Source organism: Podarcis melisellensis (genome assembly GCF_964234715.1).
Source record: "Podarcis melisellensis genome assembly, chromosome: 7".
Classification (NCBI taxonomy): domain Eukaryota; kingdom Metazoa; phylum Chordata; class Lepidosauria; order Squamata; family Lacertidae; genus Podarcis; species Podarcis melisellensis.
This window is the reverse complement of record NC_138539.1, coordinates 64,601,566-64,614,936: the sequence shown is the minus strand read 5'-3', so window position 1 is coordinate 64,614,936 and position 13,371 is coordinate 64,601,566. Positions and strand designations below refer to the sequence as shown.

General features: G+C 43.9%; 1 protein-coding gene across 4 annotated transcripts in view; it reads right to left on the bottom strand.

Moving 5' to 3' along the window:
- SLC22A23 (solute carrier family 22 member 23) overlaps nucleotides 1–13,371 on the bottom strand; it is a 103,897-nt gene that overhangs the window by 25,157 nt on the left and 65,369 nt on the right. For 3 of the 4 annotated variants that reach the window (XM_081918212.1, XM_081918209.1, XM_081918211.1), the window contains exons 5-8: nucleotides 12,502–12,629; nucleotides 10,211–10,327; nucleotides 5,244–5,346; nucleotides 2,028–2,260 (exon numbers count right to left, since the gene is read on the bottom strand). In XM_081918212.1, coding sequence (XP_081774338.1) covers nucleotides 2,028–2,260; nucleotides 5,244–5,346; nucleotides 10,211–10,327; nucleotides 12,502–12,629 — 581 coding nt within the window. The remainder of the gene's footprint in view (nucleotides 1–2,027; nucleotides 2,261–5,243; nucleotides 5,347–10,210; nucleotides 10,328–12,501; nucleotides 12,630–13,371) is intronic. The other variant, XM_081918210.1, reaches the window with a different exon arrangement.

Below are 13,371 nucleotides of genomic sequence, written 5' to 3'. Positions count from 1 at the left end.
CTCCATGGCTTTCCCTCCATTTTCGGCATGTTTGAGCAATTTCCATACGAACTGTTAATATACACAATGAGCAGATAAAAGACTTGGAAGCAGGGGTGGGGAATCTCTGGGGCTCCAGGTGTTGCTGAACGATGATCTCTGACCATTGGCCGTGCCAGAGGGGATGCTGGGAGCAGAGTCCAACAACATATGGAGGGCCACAGGTTCCCCATCGCTGCTTTTAGCTTTTAGATGTCTTTTCGCCTGTATGTGTACTGTATAAGCTAATCATGTAAAGAGTTGTGCTTAAGAAAATGCATTTGACACTATAGGAAGCTCCATGAGACATGCAGTCGTTTGGGAAGACCTGCCACATCTACAAGTATCATGCGATCAGATTTCTCTTGAACAGGCGCTAAAGGGAACTTCCATAAGGCACAGTTGATGCACTTTTAGCATCTGAAAGGGAGAGGCTGCTAGGCTAAAAGTAGGGAACATAGTGAAAGTAGTCTGGTAGTAGTTTGCTCCCAGTGGTGCTTTTTGTACTCTGGGAAGAGAAATTGCCTCTGCACCCAATCCTTATGGGTGGCATTCAAATGGCCGGTGGTATTCTTCCCTTCCTATAGCTGGTTGATGCGACTTACTCCTGCAGCAGCAGAATCTTCAGGATTTGGGAGATTTCTACTTGCAGTGCTGGAAAAAAGGCACACCAGCCAACCTTCTCTTCTCTGTGCAACCCTTAAAACTTTTAAGTTTAAAGAATTGGACTCCTTTTCCTACACTGACTCTGCCCAGTCTAGAGGGTGCAGACCTTTGTAGAAACAAAGGTCAATTTTGTGGTTCATGTTCAACCACAATACACGTTCCATAGAATCACAGAATGCAAGAATCTTTTGCCTAACCTGGGGCTTGAACTTATGACCCTTAGATTAAGAGTCTCAGCCAACTGAGCTATCCCAGCTTCTTATGACTATGTTTGAATGTGAACGAGCAGGTGCTGGCGCATTCTGCTCCAAAGTCCTCACTCTGCTGCTCCCTGCACCAGAAGCAACAAAACATTCAAATTCAGGCTTGCAGTTCATTCCCCCCAAAGAAACAATGAGTGGAAAGTCAAGAGCGCTATTTCAGATCACATGGCAAACCAAGGGTTTTGTTTGTTGGTTCCAAAATGCTGAGGAGCAAGAGTGCAGCCAAGTGGGGGCTTCTATGCACCGTGCACTAGTAATGCATTCATTTGTATTAAACCACTGTAAACATTAACTATGGCTTTAATTTGATATGTGAATACAGTCAAACTGTGCAGTTCAAATGTAGAGAGCGATGGCCTTGAATCAAAGGAGAAAAGGTTCTCGGATGCTTGCACTGAAGTTAATCAATACCAATAATCTATTGGATTGCCAGATAGTAATTTGCTTTTAAAAAAGAAACCACTCAAACAAACCTGATGAACTCTGAGCTTTGTCAATATGAATGTATTTGCAATAGGAAGCAAGCAAAGAAAATGGAACAATGTAAAGGCCCTTGCTATAGCCATTAGTTTTATTGGAAGAAGGATGAGTCAGTATGATATCTGCACCCCAAGGTGCTGGATTTTCTAGTGCCAGTTACCGCATGACACTTTTTCATCACACAGACAGTTTCTTCAGCAATACTGGATGCTCAGAGTTCCAGGACTGAGTAAACGCTAAATGAAATAGGTGAGAATCACATGGCAAATCAGTGCTAAAAAATTAAAATGGAGAGGAGGACGATCAACTGCAATGAAAAAGCTGGAATGTGGACAAACCAACCCTAAGGGGGGGCAAGGAACAAAGGGCCAACATGTATTTTTGTTTTCATTGTTCCCTGTTTAGGACTTCACTCTCTCCAAATCAGATTGGCGCAGCTAGTTTTTTTGGGTTTTTTTAATACTTCCATACAAGTGAATTCCCCACCTACAGCTGAGAATAGCAGCAGGCTTGAAACCTTGTACAAATCAGAAACACAGTGCTTTCAAAGCGAACCCAAGGCACGTAGAAGGGATGTGGTAATTGGATGCCTGCACTCACAGTTGAGAAGACCTAGTTGTAAAAGTGAAGCCAGAGCAGTGAGGATCATGAAGAGCAGCAATCCCCCTCTTCGCCCAAGGAATCCGACCACAGGGCACATGGCTAGGCAGGATGCCAGCGTTATCCCTGCCATGGTATAGTAGTCCGCATAGAAATTGTTGGTGAGTGACATCTTATCTTCGTGACCCATCATACTCTTTGCAAAGCAGTGGTGTATCCCATAGCCAGTCAGCCTTTGGGAGACAAAACACAAGGATGAACAGAAGAGTTTGGATTTGGATTTGATATGCCGCTTTATCACTACCCGAAGGAGTCTCAAAGCGGCTAACATTCTCCTTTCCCTTCCTCCCCCACAACAAACACTCTGTGAGGTGAAACTTCAGAGAAGTGTGACTAGCCCAAGGTCACCCAGCAGCTGCATGTGGAGGAGCGGGGAATCGAACCTGGTTCACCAGATTATGAGTCTACCGCTCTTAGATAATGACATACAACCCAAAGCTGGAATGCAGGGAGGGGAAAAGACTTAGGTTAGTCCCAAATGCTTTGCTCTTACAAAAAGTAGAGGGAGAAAATCTGAATTCCACATCAATTTATTTTATTGTTAGGGATGCGGGTGGTGCTGTGGTCTAAACCACAGAGCCTAGGGCTTGCTGATCGGAAGGTCGGCTGTTCGAATCCCTGTGACAGGGTGAGCTCCCATTGTTCGGTCTCAGCTCCTTCCCACCTAGCAGTTCAAAAGCACATCAAGTGCAAGTAGATAAATAGGTACTGCTCTGGCGGGAACATAAATGGCGTTTCCTTGCGCTGCTCTGGTTTGCCAGAAGCAGCTTAGTCATGCCGGCCACATGACCCAGAAGCTGTCTGTGGACAAATGCTGTCTCCCTCAGCCTATAGAGCGAGATGGGCACGCAACCCCAGAGTTGTCCGCGACTGGACCTAACAGTCAGGGGTACCTTTACCTTTACCTTATTTTATTATTACATTTATCAGTCATCTGATAAACATGGTTCTTCCTCCCATTTGCTCTAGATGCCAGAGTCAGATTTTAGGAAGGGTCTATATAAAGAATCAGGATCCTGTGACCTTTCACAAGTTGTTATCATTATTCCTTATGATTGGCCATGCTGGCTGGGGCTGTTGGGAGTGGAGTCTAGCATCATCTGAAGGGCAATAGGTTCCCATCTCTGGTCTACACATTACTGTGGCAAACCACGTCCAAGCAGTTACCGTCAGGGCTCTGCCATAACATCTAGCGTGACTTGCCCTGGGGACTTTCTGTATTTCATGGAGAGCTTCCACGCCAGTAACAGATCCCCCAAAGAGTATTCGCTGCCACTGAATAAACTTTCCCTGCAACTTCAAAGATCCATGTGATGAGTGTGGAGAGGAAAGCCACTGGGTCAGAGTAGCTTGCCACAACTAGGCAAACGTGGACACTGCCTTGAAGAGTCGCTTATACATTACACAGAAACTGTTTTGCTACCGCGGCTCAGGTTCCATACATATGGTTAGGGCAGCTGCAATATCAACTAGCAACCACTGATGAGAGAGTTAGGGTGATATCACCTTTTGTGTTCTATACAACATCAAATGTACCATTGGTAATAGGTTAAATATTAATCAGGGCTGTGAAATGTTATGCTTCACAGTTATGTGACCTGTACATGGTATACAAATTGATTTTATACATAATTGCTTGATTTTGCACAGCTTATCCAGTCTTACTAGTTTGGTGCAAAGGACAAGGAACTATGTAAGATACTGAAGCCATGTCCTCTGAAAACAAGAAATCCTAGTCCTGTTCTTCAGCAATATTTCACTGGACATTGACTATATCACCGTGAAGCCAGTCTTCAACGAAATAGGGGAAGGCACCCGCATTTTAAAAAGCAAGCAGAGACTCAACACACCGTGTCCAATACAGTTCATTTTCTGCACTTGCATGAGACTGCAGAATACATACAACCCTGAGCGTAAGCCAGGGCTGGCCCTACCATGAGGCAGAGTGGGACAGCTGTCTCAGGTGGCAAATCCTGAGTGGTGGAAAGTGGCTAGAAAGGTGTACCACGTGGTCTGCCCTGCAGCCCCTAAGCTAGTTTACTGCTGTGTAGCATGGGAATTTTAATTTTTAATTCCAGAGGAGATGAGAGATTTCTCCACTTTATTTCAAAATGTTTTGCTCCAGTTGCAGGTGACAAAGACTTCTGGCAAACGTGAATGTTTTCAGTCATGGTGAACATTTCCCACAGATGTCTTCACTTTTAACAAGAAGATCTGGATGTTTTCTACTTCCTCCCTCTGCCCCCTTGAGACATCCATTGATTTTTTGTAACATGCTCTGTTCACCTTAACAGCACTGCAGGTACGGTGTTTTTCACACACAAAAAATTGCTTTGTGATACATGCTAACAAATAACACAAACCGCCAGAAAATGCACTGGAAAAGGCCCCAGTGTGAATCTGCCATAACACCCCTCCTGTTGCCTTTCCACCACGAAGTAGTATTGGAAGCATGTAACCTGGAGACAGTGGGAGGGTGGATTAAACCCTCCCGCAAAGCTGCTTTCCCCCCGGTTAGAGTTGTATTCCAGTGTTCCCACCACAAACATGGAACAGTGGGAGAAAGCAGTTGGTGGAGAGGGAGTTGGAAAGCAAAAACAGAAGGCAGGGAAAGGCAGTGGCGTAGCGTGGGTTGTCAGCACCCGGGGCAAGGCAAGTAATTTGTGCCCCCTAACCCGTGGATTTGCGCCCCCTAACCCGTGGATTTGCGCCCCCTAACCCTAACCCCCAGATGTTGCGCCTGGTGCGGCTGGCCCCCCCTGCACCCCCCACGCTACGCCACTGGGGAAAGGGCTTCTTCTAAACAGTTGCAAAACATCCCATTCCAATGAAGAGGTGGCGACAACTGCAGGTGTTAACATTCAGTTCTCTTTTGAGTCTGATCCAAGGGCGAACTAACCACTTGGGAGAATGAAGAGCAACCAGATTGTCACTTCCAGAGCTCAGATCCAAGACAGTAGGGGGTACCCAATTTTAGCCATACTCCAAGAAGATCCATAGAAATGAGTAAGTCCACTGATTTCAATAGGTCTACTCTAAGTTGGAGATCACCCCACTGGGCTTGTGTGCTAAAAGGTAGAGCATTCTTCACCTTTTCCTCATTGCCGCATGGACACCAATATGTTACACACCGTACAGGAATATGGTTGTACTTACGAATTAACACACAGCACAACGATGTTTTTCCACAGGTTCCTGGTTCCCACCACTTTAACAATGCAGACCTTCTTCGGCCTCCTGCCAAGTTCTCTCTCCAATTCTGAAACAAAAGTAACAATTTACTTTTTCAGGGGGGAAATAATCATTAATTTAGAAATGAGTCAGAGCAACCCAGCAATATGGATTCTCCATCACTTCCTTCCAAGTTCCATAACACGATGAACTCTATTCGAGTTCTTATAGACCTCTCAGGTCTGGCGATTGTGCAATATAAAGAAGAGTTTGGTATGTCTCCTTTAATCTTGATCCGATGACTGCACCCTTAGTTAATTGTACCCCCCCCCCATGTCCTCATAGCTACAGTCTCACAGAACTTGAGGATTAGATGCTCTCTCTCTCATTATATTTTGCACGGGCATGTAGGCATGTGTAAGAATTGGAAATAAGTCAGGAATTAAGAACTAGGGTACGCTTGTAAATACCCAGTTGCCTTGTTGTACGTTTAGAACTCTCCAAGAGACAATTTTGTATCCTCCCCTGACTTTAAGGGCTTCTGTATGAGAGAGAAGGTAGACAAGTGTTTTGTTTTGGTTGTTCGGGCTGGCAACTTTCTACCTGCAAGGCTCTTCTCTGCCTGACTCAAGCTTCAGTTGACTCCCAACAGTGCTTTGTCTGGTCTTTTACTCTAATGGCTATTGTGTCTGACCACCAATATGTGGACAGCTTGCAGGATCCCCTTTTAATGGTCTTTACCCAAATACCCAAAGACTAGTATGGACTTTTGAGTAACGCTCAGTACTCCAACCATATTAGTCCTTTCTAAAGGCCCCTGATCAGTGCAAATATATCAGTGACATTCACTTTCAGCACTGCTAACTGCCAGAGGTGTTTCCTTGCCTAGTAACTGTAACCAAGGTGTTGTTGTTTTTTGCCAGGCCCACCTACGCTATAACCTTCACAAGAGGCCAGACCAGATGCAATTTCATCTCAGGTTTCATCTCAAGTAGAGATATTTAAGCAGAAATCTTAACCTATTTGCAATACATTCTCAACACCTGTGCTTTTACCTTAAGCAATAATACACAATAAATGCAGTGGGAAATACAAGTTTGTGGATGGGCAGGCAGACCTGACTCAATTAAGAGACACGTAACTGCTCGTCCCCTTTCACTGTGGTGAAAAGAAATGACATTCTGATCCCATAAAATATAGATAGGAAAACACCTGAAACAGTGTGATTTCCCCCCTGTGCAGTGACTTACATAGCAGTAAAAGGAACCAGAGCCTGATTTTATCTTTTCAAATTATTTTTAGAAAGTCCAATGGAATAGGACTTTTTTTTTGAGGGGGTATTTTTTTCCCTATCTTGAAATGCAGATGTTTCATAAATTCTCCTAGGATCCCTTTGTGTAACTCAGCTTTGCCAAGCCTGGTGCCTTCCAGGTGTTTTGGACAACAAGTCCGATCAGTCATGTTGGCTGAGGCTGATAGGAGTTGTAGTCCAACTACACCTGGGGTGGGGGGAATACCAGGTTGGGGGAATTTGATTTAAAGCACCTTAGCAAACGGATGCCCAATATTTGTCTTCAGCTTCTAACTTGGGTTTATTGATGTTTACAGTAACTCAGATTGTTTAATATATGAAAAGTGATTTGTAAGTTGGGGAAGGCTGGTGTAACCAGAGTTCCTTAGCACTATATTAAAATTAGCATGCCTAGGATTTGCCATTATTGCCCTAAGTCTGATACAACTGCAAAGTCAGCTTAACACCATGCCCTTACACAGAAACATAACCCCAAAGCTTATTAACTGATTGGTCCTGTGAAATACATTGCTTTACGGTCCCTGTGCATTTTTCCCCTTGACATTTGTAGCACGTAGGAAGATGAGCCTCTCTCAGAGTAAATTAGTCAAATTCCACTACCCCACTAAAAACACAGGAAATTCCATTTTCCCTTCACGTGATGTGAGGAAAAGCCCCAAAGGGGAAAAAAGATGTTTTACTCATCTTCTTGCAAACTTTATTGGAGGCTTTCCTGTACACCGCAGGCATCGTTCTCTGTAACCTCACAAATTCGAGGACGCGGCTGGAAAACTATCATACAGATAAACCATACCATTTGCTACAAAATAAGAAGTTCCAAACAGCATAGGAGTCATCAGTACACACATGCACCTATTCTTTTTCTTTACTGCTGTGGAAGTGTAGGGCAAAGCAAGCTCTTTTTATAAGCAAACAAGCAACTTTCCCTGTTACCCTCAAAGGGTTGCATCCAGAATTTCTATGAGTAAGTAGGAGGTGCCGGAACAGAGTTTGTAGAAGAGTTATCTTAAAAACACGCAAATATATTGTGGGGTGGGGGACCCGGGGTCAAATAGACTACAGGAGGAGGATGTTCTCATAACCAGAGTGTAAAACAATGGCAGGCATAGGGGCAAAATAATAAGATCAGGATTCCTGTGTATGTTGCCTGTGTTGCTATTATATTATCTGTTTGTTACATTTACACTGCTTTGCTTCACTGTGGGGCTCAGGACAACATACAGGGGTTTCCACCAACAGTCTTCTATCCAGGCACTGACCAGACCTAAAGGTAAAGGTAAAGGACCCCTGGATGGTTAAATCCAGTCAAAGGCGACTATGGGGTTGCGGTGCTCATGTCACTTTCAGGCAGAGGGAGCCGGCGTTTGTTCACAGACAACTTTCCGGGTCATGTGGCCAGCATGACTAAACCGCTTCTGGCACAACGGAACACCGTGATGGAAACCAGAGCGCATGGAAATGCCATTTACCTTCCCGCCACAGCAGTACCTATTTATTTACTTGCACTGGCATGCTTTCGAACTGCTAGGTTGGCAGGAGCTGGGACAGAGCAACGGGAGCTCACCCTGTTGCAGGGATTCGAACCGCCAACCTTCTGATCGGCAAGCCCAAGAGGCTCAGTGGGTTTAGAACACAGCACCACCCACACCCCAGACTTAGACTTGCTTAGTTTCGGCAAGACTGTTTCATCATGGAGGCTCAGGCCATGCAGTACAGTAGATTCATTCTACTAGTACAATGGAGGTCTTATCATCAACATAAACCAAGAAGTGCATCTCTAATTGTCAAGCACACCTCATCAGATTCCTTCCACTGTTTAAGGCCTTGTAAACATAAAATATAAAATTCAGCTGAGTCTTAGAGGAGTCACCACTGGATTTCTCATGATCGACTGCTGTTAAGGCATAGCTAGGTATGATTATATTAGCAAAACAACCGAGCAAACTGGAATTGCAGAAGGGGAGGTTGTTTTTAAGAAAGACCTACTTTTAAATTTATAATGTTTTGAACAACCCCACTTCCAGTGCAATTTGTTAATTGTTCTATTATTTTCCTTTTTGGAGATGTTGGACATTACATATCACCTGGCAAGGCTCATCAAAAGCTTAAAACCTGTGCCTTAAGATGTGTTGTACCTATATCCAGTGTTGTTGTTTTCTGGGGGGTACGCATGCTCCTAAACATTTTGTGAATCTAAGTTTGGCCTCATTGAGGGACAGTATTTCAATATGAGTAGCAAAATGAGAGTACCCATTTTTTTTTAAGAAAAAAAGCACTGCCTATATCCATTAATTTATCCATTTCACAACCAAACTTGTACAATCGGAAGAGCTCCAGAAGTTGAATGGTTCAGGAGGATAGCTTCACTGTTAAAGAGTCGTGCATAGAACTCTTCTTATATTGTAGTTTGCCTGCATTTGAGACACTGGTCTTGTGCTGTCACAAGTCGAGGAAGCAAAATTCAGAGCCCTAGCCTCTACAAAGGTTTAGAGCCCTAGCTTTACCTAGACTGATGCTAAAATGTATTTTATATGTGCTGAATTGCATAAGAACATAAGAAGAACCCGCTGGATCCCACAGTGGACAATCAGATGCTAATATGAAACCTGCCAGCAAAACCTGAGACATCAGCACTCTCACCTATGATTCCCAGAAACTGGTATTCCGTAGCATCCGATCTCAGAGACAGTATGCATCCATAGGTTAAAGAATGGACAGTTAATGAGCATGCCTCCATTATATCTACATGAACTATGGACACACCTTGTTGGCTGCCTAACCCATTCCACCTGCCTCTTTTCAATATTTATTCAGCAAGCTGCTCCGAAGGTTGCTTACACACCAATATCATTTTCTAAGTTATTTCCAGTCTGCTTCTTGGAATGTTAGCAGTGTCTTGCCAGATCAGATTCTCGTTGGGAGATAAGAACAGGCAGGTATTGCAAGAGCCAGCGGGTGAGGAATTCCTACAGTGCCTCTGATATTATAAACATCACAATCTGCAGGGAAAGTATCCGTCGATGCCAGTGGGACTGAAACCGAAGGCAATTTTACGGAGCACAGATGAAAAATGTATCAACAAAGGGCACATCAATGTAGCCAGAGAGGCAGCTTGTTCAAAAAGATGCCCACAGCCCTCTCCTGTGCACATGTGTTTGTGCATAGAGGATGTGTCAGTGGATCAGACAATTCAGCCTTAGAGGCAAAAGAGAAACCACTGTACACCCCCTCCTTTGCCAAGCAGCCTGATTGCTGAACTCTTACTTCTTCTTATTGCAGGTAAGGGATCAAATATTTGAGTGCTCCCTATATAGAAAACATCCCCTCCACATACAAACGTTAGCAAGCGATGGAACAAATTTCCAGCCTAGCATTATCCCTGGCACATAAGGGTATTTTCATGTAACTCTAATTTCATTACATTTCCATCTGCATGTGCAGGATACGTCCTTTGACACGGGGGAGCTTTCAATCATTTGATTCCCTACCTCCGGTGCAGACCTGAAGAGATACAGCTGATTCACAAACGAATCAAGTGAGACTGCTGAACATGAAGCCTGGGTTTGAGGGTGAGCTCCTCTAGGGCTTTTGTAGAACTTCTGTAATCTTGCAGCCTGGAGAACATGGGCTTATACATTACCTCCAGCCTGGCTGCTTCCCTCATCCCCAATCTGGAACGCCCTGATAGCAAAGCCATTAGCGCTCTGTGACGGGTTGTCCTGTTGGTCACTTCCTGGCATGAGGAACCATTTCTGGCCTGTGATAGGGAGCCAACCAAACAGGTCAATGGAGCTTGGTCAAATAAGTGAGGGAGAGGTGTCAGCAAAGGCTTAGCAGCATTGTCACAGCCTGCCAGAAAACAATAGAAGCAACATGCACATTCCTACCTAAGCCATGTTCATCTAGACCACTTTGTTTTGCCTCCCCCTCCAACTCAATGCATCCAGTCCCACGGGCCATAGGACATCCAAGCACACAAACTATGTTGACACCTTGCTAGTTTATTGGATTGCAAGGCTGTGAGCCAAGTCATCCTTATCTTATCTTCTCTCTACCAAGCTACTGTGACTTACTCAGTTTCTTTCTACAACCACAAAGGCTAAGAACTTATTTAAAATTATCTGGATTCTAGGAAGTTATTTATGGACTCAAATAATCACATGAAGGCATGTGATGTGCTGCCATCTCTGGAACAAAATACATCTGGGCCCAGCCAGTATTTAGATGGGAGCTCACCCAGGAACACCCAAAATACCACTTTGAGTGCCCTGGCAGGAAGGGCTGAGTACAAATGTAACCGATAAGCAAAACAAACAGGTGCTGTTGAGGGTAGCAGCTTACTTAAGTTCTGCCACCGATCCAACATTTCAGCTGCATTATCCAAGTCTACCACATCAGACCATTTGTCAATTCGCACAATCACTTTCAGTGAGGTGAGTTGTGGATTATTACAGACCATCTAAGGGTTGCAACATGGCTCCAGAAGCATACACAAGGTAGCTCAATTCAAAGCCGTACCCAAAATATGAGTGCTTGTGGTGGGAGTTTTACTCTCTAAGCCACCTCACTGTGGCTAAACTACAATGCAGTCATCATATCAATGAGGGCAGTAGAAAGTGGCTCCAAATTTGATAAAAATGTGTCAGAAGCTGTTTGGTGTGTGTAAGGTTGTTTTGTAAGAGAAGCTAAAGGGGTACACATTTCTGCTTCGGAAAAGATGGTGCCTGATCAATTTGCACTAGTGAATATGCAGTACTCTTCAGTTTAACACACCATTTGGGAGCTGAAGGGGAGCTCAATACTGATTCAAGTGATTACTTATTAAATTGCTAAAGTGTAAAGAATATAGAGTGATTTGCAATTATGCATTTTTTTCCTGCATTGAAGCCACCATTTTCTTCCCATCCTTTTGTGGGCAAGCACCTTTCCCCTCCACTATATTACATTTCTACTTTGTACATTAAACATAAATGTTATTTCCTATTTTCTAAGGGATGCACTGCCATCTACAGTTAACATGTGCTTTCAAAGATTAGTCATTGTCCTCTCCTTGGGGAGAGGAGGGGAATCCAATATGTTTGTTGCCCATTGCACTACTATGTTCACCTGTCATGTCTCCCCCCACCCTGCCAATAAATTCCCACAGCAGTGCCGACAGGAAAATGCTTAATATATGGGGTTACTGAGATGGTCTAATAAATTGGAGGTGAAGGGAAAGAACAAACACAATTGGCTTCAGTAAGAATACAGAAACAGATGTGTCCTGTTTCCTAACAGTAACTCAACAAAAAATAATTGCAACTAGCAACATAGAAGCATATATCTGGGATGCTTTGCATTCCTGTAGAAGAAGATTAAGCACAAAGAACTGAGAAGTGAGCCAATCTTCCTGTAGGTGGGAGTTAACAGGCCTGGCTTCCTTAGGCAGTCCTGTATTGGAAAGTTTTTAATGTTTGATGTTTTATTGTGTTTCTAATATTCTGTTGGGTGCCACACAGAGTGGCTGGGGCAACCCAGTCAGATGAGAAGCATATAAATAAAAAAATAGTAGTAGTAGTAACAACAACAACAGCAACAATGTAAAATCAAGGAAAATGTCACGAGGATAGGGGAAGCAGATCCCTCTTATTCAGAAATGATACCTTATCTCTAAAGCAGAACTTCAGAGGAGGGATCAAACCATTATTTCCCTTACTCCTTTGTATTTGTTGTGTGGACATTCTGAAGTCAAACTGCAGAAAAGCCCAAACTTCCAATGAAATCATGAGAACGCATTGGTAAGCTAGAGTGAAATAAGTTACCTTCCCAAAAGCAAAGCAAGCCAACGAACACAATTTTTCACTCTGTTGAAGTCCAAAGGTTCTATTAGGTAGCGTAGAAACCATTCATATCTTTGTATTTTCATAGCCTGTCCCAGGGACAAACACTCACCGGGCAATACTCCTTTGATATCACATTCCGTGCTTGTCCTGTCCTTGTGAGTGATGTGAAGGATGAGCTTCTTTGCAGCTTCGAACTGTTGGGTGGCCATCAGCCACCGAAGGGATTCTGGGAAAACACTTTAGAGATGAAAAAAAAAAGTGTTAGTGGAGGCTTACAAAGAACTAAAGCAAGCAGGAACTAAAGCAAGGTTGGGGAACCTATGTTCCTCCAGTTGTTGTTGGACTCCAACACCCATCAGCTCCAGTTAGCAGGGTCAGCGGTCTGGGTGATGTGGGTTGTAGTCCAATAAGGAGGACCACCCCTAAGCTAAACTGTATATCCAACTAGTGATGCCTCTGCTAGTACAATAATGAAGCTGATATGGACATTTCCGGCATGAAATCAGACACTCGCAGGGAAGTTTGCTGTACTTTAAAGTCAAGGAACCAATATATGAGCTTCAATGCATGTGGCATCAGAACCAGTTGCAATGCTGAGAGTGCTTTTGGCATTATTCACGTGGGGAAGAATAAGTAATCAGTGTAGATTTTTCAGACCAAAGTGGTGAGACAGATGCCACCAAAGAGGTAGGAATATCAGTGGCCATGATTTGCACCACAGACAAAACTCTTGTTCCCCAAGAGAGCCCTGGGAACTCTAGGCTGGGAGTGGAGGAAGAGGAATAGAGGTAGCTAACCAAGTTTTGAAGCGCCTTGACCAAAACCAATAACACCCAGGATTCTTGGGTTTGGGGGACATCACAATAGTTAGATTGGCATAAAACCAAAATAAATATGTAGATGTGGCCAGTGTGTGTTCTAAAATTGTCTCCATAGATTTCCTATGCTGAAATACCCACTGCTTGGACAGTGTGCGTTT